The sequence below is a fragment of the Nilaparvata lugens genome, chromosome 7, assembly GCF_014356525.2.
Source record: "Nilaparvata lugens isolate BPH chromosome 7, ASM1435652v1, whole genome shotgun sequence".
Lineage (NCBI taxonomy): Eukaryota > Metazoa > Arthropoda > Insecta > Hemiptera > Delphacidae > Nilaparvata > Nilaparvata lugens.
This window is the reverse complement of record NC_052510.1, coordinates 50,498,740-50,521,122: the sequence shown is the minus strand read 5'-3', so window position 1 is coordinate 50,521,122 and position 22,383 is coordinate 50,498,740. Positions and strand designations below refer to the sequence as shown.

General features: G+C 34.4%; 1 protein-coding gene across 1 annotated transcript in view; it reads right to left on the bottom strand.

Annotated features, from left to right (window-relative positions):
• LOC111047142 (histone-lysine N-methyltransferase trithorax) overlaps positions 1-19,851 on the bottom strand; it is a 41,319-nt gene extending 21,468 nt beyond the window's left edge. The window contains exons 1-10 of the mRNA XM_039431963.1: positions 19,542-19,851; positions 17,545-18,322; positions 16,595-16,759; positions 13,088-13,299; positions 11,777-11,863; positions 9,430-9,717; positions 7,162-7,705; positions 4,339-4,479; positions 3,287-3,386; positions 1,837-2,008 (exon numbers count right to left, since the gene is read on the bottom strand). Of these exons, the coding sequence (XP_039287897.1) occupies positions 1,837-2,008; positions 3,287-3,386; positions 4,339-4,479; positions 7,162-7,705; positions 9,430-9,717; positions 11,777-11,863; positions 13,088-13,299; positions 16,595-16,759; positions 17,545-18,322; positions 19,542-19,709 (2,655 nt within the window). The 5' untranslated portion in view covers positions 19,710-19,851. The remainder of the gene's footprint in view (positions 1-1,836; positions 2,009-3,286; positions 3,387-4,338; positions 4,480-7,161; positions 7,706-9,429; positions 9,718-11,776; positions 11,864-13,087; positions 13,300-16,594; positions 16,760-17,544; positions 18,323-19,541) is intronic.
• Positions 19,852-22,383: the final 2,532 nt, after the last annotated feature.

The window sequence follows — 22,383 nt, the reverse complement described above, 5'->3', positions numbered from 1 at the left end:
CACACATTTATTCATTATAATTTGATTTTATGAGCGGAGATGTTGTGGTATTTCTTCATAGTAAAAAGCAAAGTACCATACCCTTGTAAAAATGTCATGGAGTCTTCTGAAGATTTTGAAAAAAATCATAATTCAATACCATTGACAACCATTGGATATGTGTCGATAGTTGCATTGTCAAAAGCTTGAGACACTGATATTGAAGTTTTGAATGTCTCTTCGAGAGAATTATTCTCTATTCATTTACTTACTCCAAGGCACTGCAGCACAATAAAGGCCTTGGCCTCCTCTATAATGCCTCTCCACTTCTTAAGGAAGCCTTATGTCTCCATCCCCTAACACCTATTTTCCGAAGATCATCTTCTACATCCTCCAGCCAGCGTTTCCTTAGTCATCCTTTCAGCCTTCTTCCATCTGGCTTTCTCTGAACTCTTTTAACGGCTCTTGAATAGCTCATTCTTTTCTGTATTAGTGTTGAATAAAATGAATATTCTATTCTATTCTAAATGACCTAACCAGCTCAAGCGTCTCACTTTAATCTCATGTACATGGTCCATGGTCTCATGATCTCATGAATAGGTAGGTGGTTTTCTGTACAGGCCACACAGCCCTTGATTCGAACGACGTCTCAATTCTCCATTCTCAGAATCTTTCGTTCCCTGATACTCAGAAGATTTCAATCTTTCTTTTTCAAAACCCAGGTTTCTGCCCCATACAACACAACTGGTTTTATAAAAGTTTCATCGATTTGTAGTTTTATTTTCCTTGACAGGGTTTTAGATCTTAAGTATTGGCTAAGTTCATAAGAACATCGATTTCCTGCAGCTATTTTTGCTTTCAAATCAACTTTCATTAGAACTCATGAGAAGAATATATATTCACTAAGCATATATTTAATTGGGAAATAGAAGAAGTTTTGGGCAATAGCCTGTTTTTTCTATACCGACAATAATTGTATTGTTTGCTCTATCCAATAAATACACTTTTGAAATAATTAATAAATAAACCTGAAATGAACTCTGACAATGATACGTGAAAATCTTAATTGGTTCTAATGGAGTTATTCCCAGTCAGCCCGACCAAGCAAGTATTAACAGACCCATAAGAACTCATTGGAAGAATATTTTCACTGACCGGATACGGACTCTGATACTGATAACGTAAAGAGTTCAGGTTAAGTAGTGTATTTTTAATTTACTGTAGAATATATAATTTATTATGACATTGGAGGAAAAACTAGACTGAGCCTGTACTATTTCTCTCCAGAAATTTCGATAGAATGTTAATGTTGTCCAAAAGTTAAGGTTATGTAATCACACACTGCTTCGTTTCTTGATTTTTGGTCCAGGAATAATTATTTGAAAATTGTGAAGGTTGACGTAAATAAGTCACAGAATGTATCACAATAAATTAAAAACTTAACAGATATTAACTTACAGTAGAACTCCAATTATCCGAATTAATGGGGACCGGGACCCATTCGGATAAATCAAATATTCGAATAATCGGAGTTTTTTTTTTAATTGCTATTGGAGAGAAAAAATCTACGTTTTGATATTGCACTATTTTTTTATTGAATGAAATGAAAGAAACATGATATTTTCACATGTTTTAAATATAAATAGAATGTACTTATGTACAAGAGAAGGACAATAGTGAGCGAACGCGCAAACACTGGCATCGCGGGTGGAAGAATAATAGCGCACTTAGACATATTTTTTTCTGAAAGTGATTCGGATAATCGGGCGATTCGGAAGTCGGAGTTCGGATAATTGGAGTTCTACTGTATTTAAAAAATTTAAATTTTCAATTAATTGCAATTTGAATTTTACTCACAATGTATTTAGGAGGTGACTGGCTGCTCTTAATTCTGGAAAGTTGAGAGCTTTCGTCTCTCTCCCTGGAAGAAATCTCGGTTGACGGCTGCCTCAGTCTGTGCGATATACTACTGCTACTAATACTGATCACCTCTTCGCTTTTGGTAACTTCAGGAGCATTGTTTTTAATACTGAAACAGAAAGTGAGATTATGACTTTAATTGTATTCTATTTCCTTTAGCCGCTTGAAATTCAGAATAGATAAGGTTTTTAGGGATTTAAATTGTTTTATATCACCCAGCATACGTCCAGATAACCAATGTCCGGATAAGCGATGCTCTTCTGTATTTGATCTGAGTAAAACATTTCAATAGTATTCTCCTAGATTCTTGAAACAATAGATTGTCATAAAATTAATAAAAACATGAAGTACCCTTTTTACTTAAAACATTTCATTTAAATGTTTTATATAAATTCATTATGTTTATATAAACATTTCATTGAAATGTTTTCCGAAACGGGGCGTGGTCGTAGTCATTGTCAAAGTCAAGTTTGAATTAAATTTCAAAAAACTAGAAAATTAAACACAGAATGAAATAAAGAGAAAATGGTGTAAAGTTTCAGCTATTTTGAATTATTTAGAAATGTTTAATTTAGCCAAGGAAAACGTTTCCAATTATAGAAACAATAAAATAAAAACTGCGACAACTGTTATAAAACTGCGACTAGGCCCCGTTTTGGAAAGCTAATTTTCTGACTCCAGCTGTTCAAAGTCTAGAACTTAGCTAAATCCCGAGCTTGGAAACCGGTTCTAAATCTATTACATAAATATATTTATCTATATAGAAATATAGATTTCTCTTGCATAAATATATTTATTTCAATATCTCCAATTTCTCTTACCGATCTCACAAAGCCTTTCAACGTATATTTGAATAGGGAAATTTCATTAATTCATTGAAGTTATCAGTAGAATATACAGGTTCTTCTCGAAGTTTTAATTTAGCAGCAACAAAATATGCATAACAAATCAGTTTGGAGCTATCCTAAAATGCGTTAAAATGTTCCTATTCGGAAAAGATAAATACTTATTCCAACTCTGGCGTAATTTCGATACTTGCTTGAGATGATAAATATAGAATACGAATACATGTAAAACCAATGAAAATATGCATTATGCGAATATGGATGGCTTTCCAGCTTCAGTAGAACGGAACCCAACTAAATCAAATGTATTAAACATAAGAACTACAAAATACAACAAACTAACTAAATTAACACAGCTTTAAATGAGAATTTTGATTTAAGCAGATGGAGATTCTCAACAAAATTATCCCACCATGCGAATCAACAACGTTAACATCGAATTGAACGCAATCAATAGAAAACAATAACGTACAAAACACTTCACCAATATAATACTGTAGTCAGGTACTGATATAAAACAAATTATTTTCAGGCCACATTACCTTGGGTTGTCAGATTGAATTGGTATAAATATCGGTGTATCATCGTCATCTTCTTCAACAGTCATTTCTTTAGCATTAGACTTCACTGATACTGGTTGATCTGTAAGGGAAAACAGGACAATGTAATAAACAAAAAAATTATGCTTCAACAGTAAAAAATAAAAATTACAACCGATAAAAATATTGATGGCGGACCTACCAAAATATCTTGTTGAATAAATTTATTTATTGAAGAAATTTTACGGTTAGTCGTTCTATTTGATAACAAAAAAGTGATAAAAATATGTCTTCTATAGATACATTCAGTCTCTTAATGTGTGCATTCTGTGTACAGTAAATTGTTCCAGTTCCAATCGTAAATTGTTCCATCGACTAGTGCAAAATTTTCCCATGGAACTCAATTTCAAAAACGTTGGTTCAAGCTTTTGGCGCACACTTATAAAGTTGATTTACACCAAAATGTGTCGTTCACCAGCTGCGTTAATGAAGAAAGGCTGTTTTACAAACTTACCATCTAGAAAAGTGTGCATTTCAAAGAGAAAAAATTATTTAACGAATGGTTATCAAACATAATTTTGTTGGTTATGTATTCTATGGCTATGCTATTGTAAACAAACAAGCTATCTGCGCATGCGCAGAGAAGCAAGCAGACTACAATTCAATCGACCAATGAGAGCTCGGATAGTTGGAACTGTGACAATTTACCAGGCTTCGACTGTGGGGCAGGAACTTGGAACTGGTTTCTGGTACAGAATCTGTCAAAATTCTTCCCATGGGACGCGGAACGTTTTACCTGGTAAATTGTGAATCGGACAATTTACCACATTTTATGTACCCAGAACGGGCTCATAGATAATTTACATTTCATTTCATGAATTGAAGCTTCATGACAAATCCAAGAAGATTTTCTAGGTTCTCTGCTTCCAGTGATGAAGATGGATAACCAAATCAGATTTTTCTTATGCATACAATTCGTTTTGAAATGCTCCCTAGCAATTGCTTGTAAGTGAGCAATATAATTACTAATAAAATGTATTAAAATATGAACTTACTAGAAGAAAAGGTGGCTACAGGTGAGCCTAGAGCCAGTTTAGCGCTGCGACAGACATGCTTGACACGTGGTCCGCGATCAGCAACACGGTCTACAACTGCAGAAGCCTCTAAATTCTTTTTTCTCTTCACTTTCTTCACATCTGAAAAATAATAATAATTTACTGTTACTACCACATTCTTCTAACTATTCAAATATATAATAAATATTGTTCTCACTTAATCTTATATTTTTTTCATTTTCATGTATTACGTTTTTAAAATGTACTGCTCACTTTGCGTTTTGGAGGGAGTGTCACAAATCTGCGAGTTTCAATTTGTCTATGTATGAACATAACCTAAAATGTTCTGTTCAATTAAGTTTTAAAAGGAAAAATCTGGTGTGGCGCACTCACACAACTTTCCTTGCCGTTATTAGAATTGATCACCTGACGCTAGTGTTCTCGCGCATCACAAGTCTACCTATGAACAAAGATCTAAGCCAGCTGGTGACAGGACAATAACGCTGGAGACATACGAGGTCTGATATCTCTTCATAGTGAATGATTTAATAGAATCAACAGTTGCCAACAGTTTGCAATTGGATAATCACATTTTCTCGAATTTCGAGCTTAATTTCAATTTTAGGTGAAAATGTTACTCAACATTAATTGTAGATTTTTCTGCTCAATCTTCTCCACTCGATTTTTTTTTGTTTAAATTGTTTCTGAAGCCTGATAATTGGGAATCTGAAATCTAACTTTGCATAAATGAGGCGGAGCTCACAGATATGGGACTTGTGACAATTGATAGAACTTATCAATGACTATTCCAGGTATGAATTTACTCAAAATCGTTGGAGCCGTTTTCGAGAAAATCGCAAAAACCCTGTTTTTGACAACATTTTCGCCATTTTAGCCGCCATCTTGAATTGCATTTGATCGAAATTGTTCGTGTCGGATCCTTATATTGTAAGGACCTTAAGTTCCAAATTAAGTCATTTCGTTAATTGGGAGATGAGATATCGTGTACACAGACGCACATACACTCATTGATACACACACACACACATACAGACCAATATCCAAAAACCACTTTTTCGGACTCAGGGGACCTTGAAACGTATAGAAATTGGGGTACCTTAATTTTTTTCGGAAAGCAATACTTTCCTTACCTATGGTAATAGGGCAAGGAAAGTAAAAAGGAAAGGTTAGAGAGTTTAGGTTTTGGCTTTCAAATTGCAATATGTAAATATTATTTGAAATGAGTAGATAATTTTAATAAACAAAAATAATGAAAGGTTGAAATACTCGCACTTTTCTTTTGAGGTGACTTGTACTTACGTTTGACACCCGTTTTGAGGGCAGAACGGATGGCTATCTTTTCACTATGGTATTATTCATTACCTCTTTCCTGTCTAATATAACACTATTCAAAACAGCTCGAGAATGTTTTATTTGGGCTTTGGTTGTACATTAATTTGGGCGAATATACTTGTACAGTAGCATGCATAAGAGGAAAAGCATCTTGGCCAAAGTAGGTATTCTCTCTGTAGCAAATATTTGCTATTTGGAGATACCTTCAGATGATTTGATATCACTTCACATTTTTGTTGATATGAATTACCTAATCATCATTTACCTAATCACAACATTTTTCCAAAATACCTTGGTGTTACCCTTGATAGGACACTCTCCTTCAATCAACACATAAAAAACATGGTAGCCAAGGTGAAGACGAGGAATAATTTAATACAAAAATTATGTGGCACCACATGGGGCTCATCTCCATCAACTCTGAGGTGCTCAAGCCTTGGTCTGGTGTATTCTGCTGCCGAGTATTGTGCTTCATCCTGGATGAACAGCTACCACACTAAGTTGTTGGATGTGCAACTTAACAACACAATGCGCATTATTACTGGAGCCCTGAGAACAACACCAGTTCCCTGGCTACCTGTTCTTAGTGGGATACCACCGCCCAATCTGCGCAGATGTCAGGCCCTACTGCGACTGCACAACAGGATATGCTCCAGCCAGCAGCTCCCAATTCATGAGGATATCCCAGACCTGAACATGAGGAACCTCAAATCCAGAAAGCCAACAATAAAACTGGCAGAGCGCCTCAAGAGTGAGAACTTTTGTTTGATGGAGAGATGGAGAGAGGAGGCACCCCTATAATTCCAGATGCTCTCAGACAGTGCACCAGGCCACCAGGATTTGACCTTCCTAGACATGCATGGGTCGCATTAAACCGAATCCGAACATTGCACGGTAGATGCAAAGCATCTCTTTTCAAATGGGGCTTTATAGACTCTCCAGGATGCGATTGTGGAGCTCCATTGCAGACAATGAAACACATTGTCTATGAATGTGACAGACGTGCCTACCTGGGTGACAGTAATGACTTTACTGTGGCAAGCCCTCAGGCGATCCAGTACATTTTAAATTTGGACGTGCACTTGTAATCAGTGCGAAATTACAAGGACTTACAAATAAGGAAATGCCATACGCTATATATATATATATATATATACCTAATCATCAAGAATCTAAAATATTATTAATTAAATAGGATATTAGATATATACAGTATATTATATCACTTAGCAATCTGTAGATATGAATTAATCTTCAAATAATCTATAATTATTTATTAAATAGGATTACTAGTACCCTTTATTTATTTCATTCTGTGTCTAAAAGAAAACAAAAAAGGGTACTGTTAGTTCTATTTATTTAAACTTTCAAGTAGCCCTATTGAAGTAAATTAAAAAATGGACCAATTTAAAATTATTAATTGAAATTACTTTTTTTAATTATTAGATTATAACTTTTCTTCCATCTTACCTTGCTTTGGTTTGGTGGGCGCAACCTCCTTCCTAGCTAGAGCAGTCGCTCGCTTCTTCAGGTTCTTAGCCACCTCCAGTTTGTTGTCGGCGGGAGTCTTCGACTCAGTCACGCGACCCGCCACCCGCGCGATATTAGCCCTAGAATTCAGGGCCGCCTTCCGCTTTTGCCTCGTAGATTCCCCATTCGGCTGAGCAGCCTGCGACAATCTGTCACCTTTTTCTTGTTCCAATTTGTCACTCTTTGCTTGTTCAACCTGTGACGACTGGGAACCGCGTCGTTTCGGCCTCCTATTCTCTCCCGAATTCTCTCCTTGTTCCTCCACCGTCAAGTCTATAATCGGAGAGTCGAGACGCAGTTTGGGAGAGTGAATGAGAGGCCTGGGCGACATCGAGGTCGCCGTACTGAGGAGAGACTCGCTGTTGGATTGCAGCGCTTTGGAAACGCATTTCTTGGACAGTTCGGATAGCTTTAAATCAATTTCCGAGTCTTCTTCACCTTCATCCAATTGGTTCAGGTCTCCATCATCAATTTCTTTATTGTCCTGAGAAGTAAAGATTACGGTGAGTGGGTTATTAAAGTAAATAGAAATAATCGTATCTAGATAGATATTGTTATAGAAAAACTACTGTAAGTTTTTATAAAAGTAAAGATGGATAAGTGAAAATTACGGTAAGTGTGTTATTAATGTAAATAGAAATAATCGTGACTAGATAAATATTGTCCTCAAAAAACTACTGTTAGTTTTATAAAAGTAAAGATTGATAAGTGAAGATTACGGTGTGTTATTGAAGTAGATAGGAAAAATCGTATCTAATATATAGATATTGTACTAAAACTACAGTAGGTTTTTATAAGTGTAAATATGGATAAGAGTGTTATAAAAGTAGATAGAAATAATCGCATCTAACATATAGATGGATATTGTACTAAAAAACCTACACTAGCTTTTTATAAAAGTAAAGATATATGGATGAATTGAATAACATCCACTGCCCTCCTATTCAGAGATTTTGGAAATTGCCGAATGTTTTTTCCGTCGCATCAATAGAAAGAAATGATAGAATAAAGTCGATAAATATCATTATTGATGGTAGTTCATGATTTCGATATTTCAAGATAAGTTCGAATTAGAATTTGTGAAATTTCCATAATATTGGCACAAATGAGTAAATATTCTATTGAACTTTGGATAGTAAATAATTAAGATTTTCGTTTAATAATAATCATTATTCATGGTGATACAAAGATGATACAAATTTTATAAAGTGGAAATAAAACTGGACTATTATATGAATCAAAATTCGAGGTAGGAAGAGTTTTGGGTTGTGTCTGTTGAACCTCCCCCCCCACCCAATTATTTTGATGAATAATATTGTGTATTTTGAATCAACAAATAAATAAATAATCCATTAAGTTTTGCTGGAAAAAGAAGAATTATTTTCTTATTAATTTTAAGGTTTCCTAGCTTTGAATTTTGTAATAGTCTAAAGTATCATAGCATCAGTCTGAGACCGTTAAACCGGTCATGGATTCGACTCCCTTACAGTCTATCAATGAGAACTCATACAAGTAATATGTTTACCGATACGAATACTAATGTGGGCAGAAATAGCTATTTATAGCATTACAAACTGTGATTAATATTTCTATACTAGACGAGCAATTTTGTAAGAAGATGAACTATATACAACAGTATATATCAATGTTTATAACAGAGAAAATTCTTGTATATTATGTTCTATATGTATTATGTGCATAGTGATTTAGATAAGTATAACAGTACCTTTCACCACTTCAATACGAGAAACAGTCATCAATTGAGAGTTCAGCAGTGCACACATATAAAATCCCAGAAAAATGTATTTTATATGTCATTTAAATTATATAATCTTACTCCCAACCATTTAAAGCAGCTGCCATTCAGTAAATTTAAGCGGGTTTTGAAATAGTTATTAATTGCAAAGTGCTTGTACACTGTTGACGTATATTCTGAGGTTGACTGGAGTTGGGTTTTACAACGCTCATACTGTAGCCTACATCTTAATATTCAGTATATTTTTTACTAATAGATTTAAGTTTTGTTGGAAATCTTCTATTGTTTTTCTGTCTGACAATGGCCCATGTATCATTGTAATACATACAAAAAAAATTCATTTATTTATGTAATAGTTCATCAATAGTTCCATCTAGTTCTTATCTATCAATTATCTATAGTTTATCTAGAAAAATTGGTTTAAAATAATATGAAACCCATTAAAAACTCACCGATTTTTTGGTTGAACCGTCCCTGAGTCTTTTACTGTTACGAAGTTCTTCTTTCTTAGGAGCATCTTGTGGTGTTGTGGTTTGCTTAGCGTTGACTCTTTCAGAGCCGCTGTTATCAGTAAATCTGACTTTCTTCACTGGTCCACTTGCAGACCTTTTCCTGGACAGTGCACTTTCAGAAGCCGCCTTGTCTGATCCGACAGTGATCTTCCCACGATCGTGTCTACCAAGTTTTCGTAGTTTTCTACCCAGCTGTGTTCTTGCGCCTCTAACAGTAGAGTACCTTCTCTGTGAAAATCATGAAATAAGATGAATAAATGGATTACATCCTGTTCATTTCATTGATTACTAATATAACTCACAATGAATTAAAATCTATAGTGGATTAATGGAAAGGAAAACCAACAATCACATAAGTTTACGCTTGTGGAGGAAGTAATGTCTCATATCAGCTGTTAATTGTTGGTCTCGCAAATACCAGTTCACAATGCTCTCCTTTACTTTGAATCACATACTGTTATTAATCAGTTCAGTTTTTGACAAAGATGTTAGATGATTACTGTGAATCGGTCTCGCTGCTCCAAGATCCAATCTCACATGCGCATACACCGGCTCCCAGAATCGACTATTCCCTATTTATTTAGGAGTCAATATCACAAATAATATATTTAAATTGAACAATAAAATTAGAAAAATGAAATTACATAGGCTATAAAATGTCAGAGTAAGACTTGTAATATATACTAGTAGTTCTGTGAACAGTAGACCTCACGCATTATCTCATCCACAAGTACCTGATTGAAACTATAGACCTTATGGAAATACAGCAATAGACTGGCTTCTCCACACATATGTGTAATCACTTGTCAGCTGATTTATGATGAATAATTATAGTCTGATTTTTACTCTTATATTGGCGTATGAAGGAGGCTCCTTTATCCTTTTATATTATCATTGAAATGCAAATTTCCAAAAACCTTGTATATACGTCAACGCGCAATTAAAAAAGGAACATACCTGTCAAATTTCATAAAAATCTATTACCGTGTTTCGCCGTAAATGCGCAAAATATGAACATTTAAACATTAAGAGAAATGCCAAACCGTCGACTAGAATCTTAGACCTCACTTCGCTCGATCAACTATTACTTTCAAATCTAAAAGCTTATCATTTGAGTAAAATAATATATTTCAATTGAACAATAAAATAAGAAAATGAAATTACATATAATATGTCAGAGTAAGACTTGTAATATATACTATTCCTTCTAACTTAATCTAAAAGCCATCATTTTTTAAATAGGTAATTATAGCATCGATGATACTGTAATAATTGACCGAGCGAAGTGAGGTCCAAAATTCAAGTCGACGGTTTGGCATTTCTCTTAATGTTTAAATGTTTATATGTTGCGCATTTACGGCGAAACGCGGTAATAGATTTTCATGAAATTTGACAGGTATGTTCCTTTTTTAATCGCGCGTCGACGTATATACAAGGTTTTTGGAAATTTTGCATTTCAAGGATAATATAAAAAGAAAAAGGAGCCTCCTTCATACGCCAATATTAGAGTAAAAATCAGACTATAGAATTATTCATCATAAATCAGCTGACAAGTGACTACACAGATGTGTGGAGAAGCCAGTCTATTGCTGTATTTCCATAAGGTCTATAGTTTCAATCAGGTACTTGTGGATGAGAATACTGCGTTCTACTGAGGTCTACTGTTCACAGAACTACTAGTTTTAGAATTATTAGACAAACTTTCTTGCAAGTTGAACGACAATATCTGCAGGTTTGAACCACGTCAAGGTGCATTTTCGTTTGTGCGTAAACTTTCGCAGTCTACGACGACAAGCATTGTTTACATTCATATTGTCCAAATTTCAAGTGTGCTAAAACAGCTGATCAAATGACTTTTCATTATTAATTTGTGTTTATTATTCAAAAATAAAAACATTTCTAATAGTATCAAAATATTGCAATTTGAAAGTATAAGAAACGTATAAACTCAATTTCCCCGATTAAAACATAATTGAACATAATCTTTTAGTTTATTTAGACAGATTGAAATCTACCCAATCTGAGATCCTCATCCTGTCGTGGTCGACGACGACATGTACACACAAACGAAAACCCAGCTTTATATGTAGGTTTAGCTGGATTGAAGGTTAGTGCTCATACATTAGAAAACTGAGAAAACCATAACTACAATATTTAAAACTATTTCAACTATAGGATAAATAAAAATTGTCATCTGTATTAATACTACACTCACTCTGAATAAAAATCACAAGATCAAGGTATATAAATGATAGCAAGAGGATTACAATTAGAAGAGTAAACTTACCAAGATTCTGAATCCTAATTTTCTTGGAACAGGCTTTTTAGTTTCACTTGAAGAACCAGAAGACTTTCTTTGACTAATCGACTTATTCTGAAAAATGAATATCATCATCATAATCATAATATTATACGAGATTGTGTTGAATTCAAACAACGATATTTTTAAGATAAGTTTCCAACAGTTTGAAAGAATTAATATCATTATACGAAAGTGATACCTGTCTTCAATCTTTGTAACTACATTGTCTGGAATCAATCCATAACAAGTGTTGAGATCGTCTCGTCACATATGAAGTAAAGTTATTTTCCCTCCTAAAATTAGCTAAAAACAGTGGCTGATTAGACTAATTGGAGCGTAAACTGCATTTTCTACCCTAAAGCTGAAAAGTATTCTTTTAAATGAAATGATTCAATTCTTCTTAAAATGTATGAATTCAGGGCTACTTATTTTTATTTATATAATAGAACTATAGAACCCTTTTTTTGGAATTAATAAAATAAGATTAAAAAAATAGATAAAATAAGATAAAAACTATAACAATTAGTTTCAGTGATCCACACCATCTTTAGGTTTTAAAAAATGAATGTTAAATTTATTGATAATTTATCGATAATTCTATTCTATAAATAATTCAATTCTATATATCTTTGAAATGTTACCAATATTACTTCATGTCTATTTCCACCAACAAGTTTCTGTTTGGAATGGAATGTTTGATCAGCATTGCAAATATACTGACACAAAACTAGATAAACAAAAGTTAGTCAACTATTGTCTGTATTATTTGGAGATAACTCTTAATACATAATTTATGTTTGTAAGAGAGAGCCTCATATTATGAAATTGCAGTATGTGATCTCAAACTAGTTTTCAACTAATTCTTATAAAATCCATGGTATTTTGAATAAGAGACAATCCATTGTATTTGTACAAAAATCATTGCACTTGTACAAAATCCATTGCACTTGTACAAAATCCATTGTATTTGTACAATCCATTGTACAAATTCCTACTTTATGACTAAGCTACAGTCATAGTAGCCTAAGCACAGCATTTTTTCGAAGCGTCGGTTGTTAACTACACAAAATTATTAATGTGAATGTGATGAAGCGAATAATCGTAGTCAATTGGGAATCAACCGTCATAGTCGGCACAGCTCTTTTATGAACGGTTGATTGTTGATTACATAGGATTAACAATATGAATGTGACGAAGCACATAATCGTGAAAAATCGGAAATTATCAAGTCTTTAGAACATTATAAAAAGTGAAAATATTGAGATACGGTACTGTAACTTTGAATAGACAACTCACAATGGCCGATTTCTTTTTGAGAAGTTCAGGATCTCTCATAGACTGCGGTAACGATTGATTGAGCTTGATCTTGATGTTGATTGGCATCTGATAGTATTTCATGCACAACAGCAACCAGCAAGCTCTGCACCGGCTTTTAATCTCTTTCACCACATCCTTTTTGCGAGTGTTCCAAACTATTGACGATTCCTCTTTGGTGATCTTGCAAGAACCTGCAACAAGAATAAACCAATTCATAACTAAGAACATACTAATCTCTCATCATCATCAGTTTTATTATTCACACACAAGCCTGCAGCTCATGTGAGCATCATCCTCAGCTAAAACTAATAAAAAGGAAGTTAACTCAGGACAGAAATGAGCATATTCAAGTACTACAGTGAAGGTATTTTACAATTGAGTTGAAAATTATTATACAGGGTATTTACGAACTCCCTACCAATAATCTAGGACATTCAAATCCTTCATACCTGGCCCAAATCTTGTGCAGACATGTGCCAGGGGTGATTAGGGAAGCAGAGGCGTTTAGTTTGGTAGTGTTTAGGAAGAGGGTGGACAGGTGGCTGTACCAGATTGGTTGGGGAGCTTCAGAAGAACTACTCCAATCTCGTGACCAACACGACTTCAAGGTTTCCAGACAATTGATTGGTATTTATTTTATCATTGATATAACCGGTTTCACTGTTTTGCCTTTCTGGTTTATGTTTTTTTCATTCTCTCTTCTGAGAATTTCTGGAATCCCTGCCACTGCGGTCTTCAATAAAATATTGTTTTTTCTTCTTTATTTATTCTATTAATCAATCAATGTATTAAGTATACTTATTCCTACATACTCATTCTTAAATATACAATCAGCACAATCTATTATATATTTTATAATCATAATATTAATAATACATCTACAATATAAGTGTATTCTCTATTATTTACTTCTATGAGCAGATTAAGCTTATTATGTATAAAGTGGAACTCCCCCCCCCCCCCCTACACACAGATGAATAGTCTAGTAGGGGGATTCCAAAATATGCTGTATATTGTATTTCTTATTCGTGTATTATGTTTTTTTGGAAATAAACTAAATTGAATTGAATTGTTCCTGTGTAAGGAACATATCTAGATACCGTATTTAAATTATCCGGAAGTCTTCAGTTACTCACAAAGCGGCCAGTTTGCTTTTTTCACTTATTATTTTTTTTCTAAATAATGGTCAAACATACGAAATTGAAACTTTGCACAATCATTTATAACAACTAGACAAAGCTACAAAAAATTATGATAATCTTTCAAATTCATAAAACAAAATGGCGGCTGTGTGAGTAACTGAAGACTTCCGGACAATTTGAATATGATATTTAGATATGTTTCTTACATAGGAACAATGCCAATAAACATCCTGTATATTTGATTTGATTCATTTCAATTATAACCGGAAAAGCATAACAGATTGGTTAGACATGAACACCCAACTTCACTAAATCTTCAAGTGAAATTTCCCATCCAGCGATTGAAAACAGAAAGGAGACAATGTTGATACTAAGGTGCGTACAGACTCTAACACGCCAATTTCACTTTTCATCAGATGATGATTATCATATCCAATGCACCTAGAATACTAGTAAGTATTACTAAAAATACTGTAGTATGTATGTAATACTACTAATGTATTCTAGATACATTGATTATATCTGTATCTTACTGTTTCTGTACAAATACATGAGCTTAGAATCAGCTGATGAAAAGTGAAATACGCGTGTCCGTGGCGCTCAAGTTTGTATGTACCTTAATATTATGAGATGCTTCATATGTGAAGCACATGAAGTAGCATTATTCTTGTTAAGGCAAACGCACATAGAAACAGACGGACGGACGGGAGGGTAAAGCCCCTCCCCAGGCATTCAAATGTTACAACGCACACACATACACACATGTCCGTCTGTCTGCATACATTTGTCGTTGTTGTGTGCGTCCGCCTTTAGAATGTCGTGTATTATAAGAGACCGCATTCACTTTCAAATACATTATTTTAAGTCGTAATTAATAATATTATTGATAGAACTTAGATTCTCAAGCTTGGCGAGTATTACTAAACTGTCACTGCGGTAGAAATGTAGCTACTGCTAATCTTCAGTAGCACCCTGTGGGTTGAGGGAGCTTTGAGTCGATCATCGTACTCAAGAATGTGTTGAAAACCAGAATTCACCCACAGTATCCATGCTTGTCGTAAGAGGCGACTAAAATGGACCTCAAGGCAACTCCAGAAGTTGCTTTGCCTTCAAACCCACGGGATCTGCCCCATCAGGGTAGTATCGGTGGGGCTAATAGAAAACCCCAAGAGACTGATTGATTGATTGATTAAGTACTTTATTTATGTAGATTACAATATATACTGGCTTATACACTTATATACAATAGCTTACAATTCTGGACTCTTACAGGAGACCAGAGATGGGTGAAACTCCAGGCACAAATGTGGGTCAAGAGGCTGAGTCGAGGGTGACCAGGCGCCCTAGAGGCAGTTTGTTGTCCCCTCACTTAGCGGAAGGACGGACCTACAGAATGGCCAGGAGTGGAGCTCACGTAGGTCACGAGTTTGTGGATGGAGAGGCCAAAACTCACCACTGCTCACAAGAAGGGCGGCCATTTAGACAAAACTTCTTGGGAGAGGTGAGGCTTTTGACCCTGCGAAGTTTCGGAGGGGCAAAAAGGAAAAACTCAAGAGACCAGAGATGGGTGAAAACTCCAGGCACAAATGTGGGTCAAGGGTGGCCGGGCGCCCTAGAGGAAACTTGGCCGCCCCTTCCTCAGCGGGAGAACCTACAGAGGAGACCAGGAGTGCAACTCACGTAGGTCATGAGGACTAATCAGTCTGAAGAGACTGCCAAGCATATCACACTGGATTGCGACAAGGATTGCAACCAGGTGATGAATGGAATGTTAGCATTGGGAAAGACTCCTGTAAAGGACAGTTCTTGTAAAGGACATAGGTATTGGTTTGCCTAACTAACATACTACTTGGGAACACAATAAGCTTTGGTTGACGTGTGAGGTTCTTTGAACCTCTAGATCCTTGAATCCGTCCCTTCAAAAACAATAAGCAATAATCTTCAGTAGCTTTTCTGAGCATGACTAGTACCATAGCCAGCTCTAATACAAGGCCCCGGCCTACGATATTGCAACGTCGCAGTGTAGGCCTAGCATCTAATACATGATTGGCGAAAAAGATCAGCTGGTATTTTTTTTAATCTTTTTCACCAATCATGTATTAGATTCTAGTCCTACACTGCGACGTTGCAATATCGTAGGCCGGGGCCTTGTATTAGAGGTGGCCTTGCTAGTACCCGTTAAGATCAGATCAACGATACAAGTAAACTTATTTAACCATTCCATTCAATTGCCCATTCGTATTGAAGTAAATTCATTAACTTTACCTATTTTTATTAAAATATTCCTTAGAAAACAAGCTAAATATTCTATGAATACTTTTCAAATATTTTTTTATGATCTCACCATCGCCATTGATGCATGTAACAGGACTTGCAAACTGGATCATCCTCGACACAAACTTTCTGCACGATTCGCAGCTCCATAGTCCGAACTTCCTGGCTTGTTTTAGGAACTTGTAGAACCTTATAGCGCCACATACACCACAGACGATCCTGTGAGCTAGTCCACCTGTTAAAATAGAAACAACATTATAAATATTAAGGCCAAACTTTTTTAGATTTAATGGAAATATTGACAGTAAAATACATTATAATTTTAAATAATTACTCTCGGCAATACTAAGATTCTCATGAATAATATTAATTCGAAAATGAAAACAATCTTTGGGCGGAGTTAGGTCAATTTTCGTCAAATTGTGTACATAAATTATACAATATAATGATTTGTAATAATCAATGAATGAAATAAATATATTTGCAGAATGAGAATGTGTGAACACTCCCATATCAGCCAATGATATTATTATTCTGTTTAAGATGTTCTTAATATTTATCAGCGCCTTTTGTATCTGTCTAACTCAATCAGAAACAAAGAGTGCATATTCAAAATTGTAAAGTATGCATTGGCCAAATCAACAGCGTTTTTCTTTTTTTTAATAGTTTTAATTCATTCTATTGTATAGTTTATTTTATATTTTGTAATATGATTTTGTTTCTGAATGGATTGTATGACAATTGTCTAGATATAGTACATATTAAACAAGTGAATAAATATGATAATGAGTATGAGTTGTTGGTATAATAAAGTTTTTAATGCCGTATCTACATGTTGGCCCAATGACGGCCAATGTCGACCAGCGCCGGTGTGAGGAAGGGTGGTTTGCCAGCGCTGGCCTCCATAAGGAATTGCTCCTTGACCAGGCTGGTCCAGCTTACTGGGTCAGCGACTGGGCCTACATGTGACTGCGGCATTATAAACCGAATACTATACCAACACCAAGACTGGATACTCACTTTTCTTAGTGATGCTCTGGGTGTCAACTTCCAAGCGAGCTTCCCGAAGCACGATCTTCTTGGGCTCGGGAGTTGTAGGTCTGCACTGACCATAGTCACTGGCACACGACTCCTGTGAAACGGATGACGCTCTCGACGAGGCAGAGGCCGTTGAAGACGCCGACGTGGACGAGCTTTTCACGGACGACGTCTCGCTTTCGACGTCGGATGCTGGCTGGGCTTCATCCCTCGCTTGCCGCGACCAAGCGTCACCGGAGACATCAACGATTAGTCGAGCTTTCTTCAGGACTATTTTGCCGGGCGACGCAGCGAGCAGTTTGTTGCAGTTCAACTCACCCAGGCTCTCATCGCTGTTGTGATCGTAGAAGCGCTTGTTCGGAGCAGCGACGAGTCTCACCGACTGTTTCTTGCGTTTCAACAATTCTTTCTTACCAGTTGACTCATCATCATCTTCATCCTCCTCCACTTCTTCCTCCACATCCTCCAGAATCCGCCTGACGTGACTACTGCCAGCATCACAGTTCAAATTAAAGCTGTTACAGTCGTTCAATGTCACGCTACACTTTTTTACGTTAGCTGATGTTCGACTAGCTTTCTGCACCTTGACACCTTTCGAAGTGCCAGCGCCTCCACTAGGCAGACCCTTTTTTGGAGCTTCTTGCGGTAAATAAATGATTTGTCGTGCCTTGATTCCTTTACTGATCTCTTCGAATCGTTGCTGTGCTGTTTGTTTTGACGCTTTGATATCACTGGACCTGAAGCCAGCGAATGGTTCTCCCTGAAATTGGAAGAAAATTTATAAATTTAAAGAAAACAATCACAGTATTTAAAAACGCTATTGTTTGCGTAATTTTGTATTTATATATCTCTTATGTGTAATGAAACTAAGGTGGAACTATAAAAAAATAGAATTATTTCAGATGATTTATTTTAGATGAAAAGCTATTTAGTAATTTCAAAAGTAAATTAGTAATCAAAAGTAATTTCAAAAGCTTATTGAAATCAATTCAAGCTGAAAGGGAAGGTTTGGAAACACTACCGTATCTGTTGTTCTAATAATCAATATTGGAAATATCGAATAGCACCATTATAGCCTACTATAATATCAGTATAAGTTATAGTATTTCGAATAATACCAATTTATTGTCATTTAAAAACAAAAAACTAACCTTCCGAACCTACCATTTTACCTTTAAAATAATATTTTACTATTATTATAATTAAACAGAACCATTTAGGTTCTAAACATATCAACTACATGATAATAGCGTACAATATTACTATAAAATGGGATTTAACATTTCTTAGAGCTAAGTTATAAGGTAGAGTCTTTTAGAGGTCTATCAAGTATAGGCTACTAAATAACAAGTTTGGTGAGAAATTTACCAAATTTTAACATTTTGAAGTTGCTGAACTTTTAATTCAAAATAACAAGCTAGTAATTACACAGATAATGTGAGTTATTTCATAATATGATATCTTTCTAGAACAAAAAAATACTGTCACCCTCAAGTAAGACCAGGGTTATGTTGAGGTTAGAATCCAGAAGAAGTATTAAAACAATTGACAGTTGCTCTATTGGATCAAAATCACCTAAAATGATTCTAAATATTCATTAAAAATTGTTTCAATGGTATTATGGATTTTATTAGGTATAATTGATACTGAATTAAAAGTAATCAACAAGAAAAAAATACGTTACGCTATTACGCAGTCATGCGAAATAAGTTTGTATAGGTTAGGTGAGCAATGGATGGTTAGAAATCTAAATTTCCATAATACTGCAAAGAATAAAAAAACATGCACCATTATTCATGATATTAAAGTATCTTTTTTATTTTTATTTGTTTACCTTTATTAACATAAATAAAGAAATTACAAACAGATCATGAAATAAGTTAGTAAACATAGACGAGTCCATCAAGCTAAGTGTGTCACACTGATATTTCTAGAAAAGCATAAAACTCATTATTGAATAATAAAATTGTATTACGAACCTCAGGATCTTCAGGTCCAAATGTTTGATGAAATATTGCCAAATTACGATAGATAAGTTCTGCTGCTTTAGCATTTTCGTTTTCTTGAGCAGATGTAAGTTTGGATACGTTTACTTGTTTCCTATTGTGAAATTTCGACGGTTTACCAGGAAACCTCGATCTCACCATGATTGTTAATCACTACTATATGTTATCATTCCTGCTAAACTTTAAAATATGGATTAATTTGTTGTAATAATTAATAAAATAACAAAACATTTCTTGTTTTCTTGCACAAGGACAGAAGAAAGTCTACAAGTGAATAGTAAAACGTCAGTATGGCCAACGGAGAAATGACAAATTCGCGGGAAAGACATCTGCCAGTCTTGACAAGCCAGTGTTGTCGATGATCGGTTCAAGTTTATTTGTACTTTTTCATTTAAAACCATTTTTCCTGCACATAATTATCAAACATATATCATAGCATGATTTCTCGGATATTTATAAAATGAATCCTAGAAATTGATGTTATAATTTATTGAATTATTATCAGTAATCATCTTCAGACTTAATTATATTTGATTTAAATGATTTATTTAATAAATTTGTTAAATAAAAGAGGCTACACAATAATTTGGCATATTGTATCCTGGAAAGTATTTATATCAATATAATTAAAGATAATTCAACATGAGCGTTAATCTTGAAAGTTTGATGGCAAGCCTGAAGAGAGCTCATGTTTTTTCAGCGGGAGTTTTGAAGATCTTCCGTTCACTTTCCATATAAACATGAAGATATAATGGTACCTACAAAAGAACTGAAATGCATTATTAATAAGATATAGGATTCAATTCTAAATATTCTAATACTTCCTATGTGATAGGTGTTAAATTTACGAATATGCAGACTAGCACAGTAATTTTTAGAATGATTAATCCTGAAGAAGCAAATAAGCGCCTAAAGGATAAGGAACAGGGATAATAAAGTAACTTACTACCTTGGTGGGTGGGGAGGATTGAACCATAGTCACTACTCACCATTAAAAGCAATAGGGGTCTGGAGGCTCACCTCGGGAAATTTTAACATGATGTTTCAAATCAAATTCATACGCTATTTGGTAACTAATGTGAGCTATATACTAGATAAAAACCAGGATGTAACGGTATGTAGGAGTGGGGTATGAAATACCGGTACCTCCTAAAGGGGGTCCGGGTTTTTCCGCCATAAGTTTACATTCAAATATGTAATTATATGCTTCATTTTCCGTATTTGAAGTTTTAATACAAAAATATTCATTAATTTGTATTAATAATTATTATATCATCGAATATCTATTATAAATCTACAGTATGGCCCAAAAGTAGGCGGGATAATATAATTATACACTTATACAGAGTTGGTGGGAATCATGGAAACAGAGCAATTTATCTCTTACAATGATTATTTGACATGATCGTTTTATAGATTTGATTGGAGATCATAATTATTCAAATTGAGAAAAAATTACTTATCATAAAACTAAAAAAGCATCAAGCTGTTTTCATAATTCTCATCAACTCTACATAATCATAATATACATTTCTGATTGTCCAATTGTGCCCTTTTGTTTGCCTTCAATGTGGCACGTTGCAACTTTCTAATTCTCTACATAATGTACATTTCTGATTGTGCTCTTTTGTTTGCCTTCACTGTGGCACATTGCAATAATGCGTTGCGATTCTTGCAATAATTCACTTATTGCACCCACTCTATCTAAGCTCTAGTCATACCACAGAAACGAGAAAAAAATATTTCTCACTACTCTGCTGCCATAATTTTCAAGGCTATTTAGCTATGTAGTACCAAAGGAATTGTATGGTACTGTAAATGAGTGTTCCAGGAGATCAAAAGATCCCAGACCAGAGACTACTAATGTGAAGTGCGTGACATACCTACACAAAACTTTTGGACTTAATTGCCATTAAAATTTGAAAAAGAAATAGTACAAGCTAAAAGCTAGAAACATTGATGTTTTCCTCATCCAGATTATGATATCTATCATTATAGAACATGAAAAATAATTAATAAATGATCCATGAATAAACGATTTTTCAGACTTCTACCGCTCAAGCTCAAGGCTGTGCAAAGGCTAAAAATTAACTATCTACTGGTGATATTTTTCAAAGTTTTTCGATCATCAAGCTATCAAAATAGAATAGCTTTCTCAGGGAAACATTTTTTTTTCAATCAGTACTTTTCGAGATATGAGCGCCTAAAGTTTAAATTTTTGGGACAGGAACATTTTAAATTCGGTAAGAGATAAATCCATGAGATTTAGAGGATTGATTCGTCATGGTATTTTTGATCTCATAAAACAAACATTTACGGAAATATCAATTTTTGATAAATTTATCCAATTTTACTAAAAATGACCAAAAATGACTTTATGTTGATTTATTTTTGGTGAATTGAATGACATTATTAAACATTGATATTTTCAGAAAATTTTTGTTTTACCAAATCAATTTCAATTTATTGGAAAAAAGATACATTGTAGTGAATGTAGTTAATTAGTGTGGATGCGACAGGCACACTGCCCAAAACCGCACTCCACACAAAATAATAAAGAATAATAAGAAAACAAAAACAACTTATACAGAAATTAAACAAACTACAGAATTACATGCTAAATCTTAAAATAAAATACTAATTATTTATATCATTAAATGCTATTCGTATTGTACAATATAAATAATTTTAATTAAAATAAGTTTAATTGAAATAAGAATAGAGAGAATAAGTTCAATATAAATGAAAAAAAAGTCGACCATTTAAACTAAACAAAATTAAAAAAAAAATAATAATAAAACAGAGAAGGAGTAAG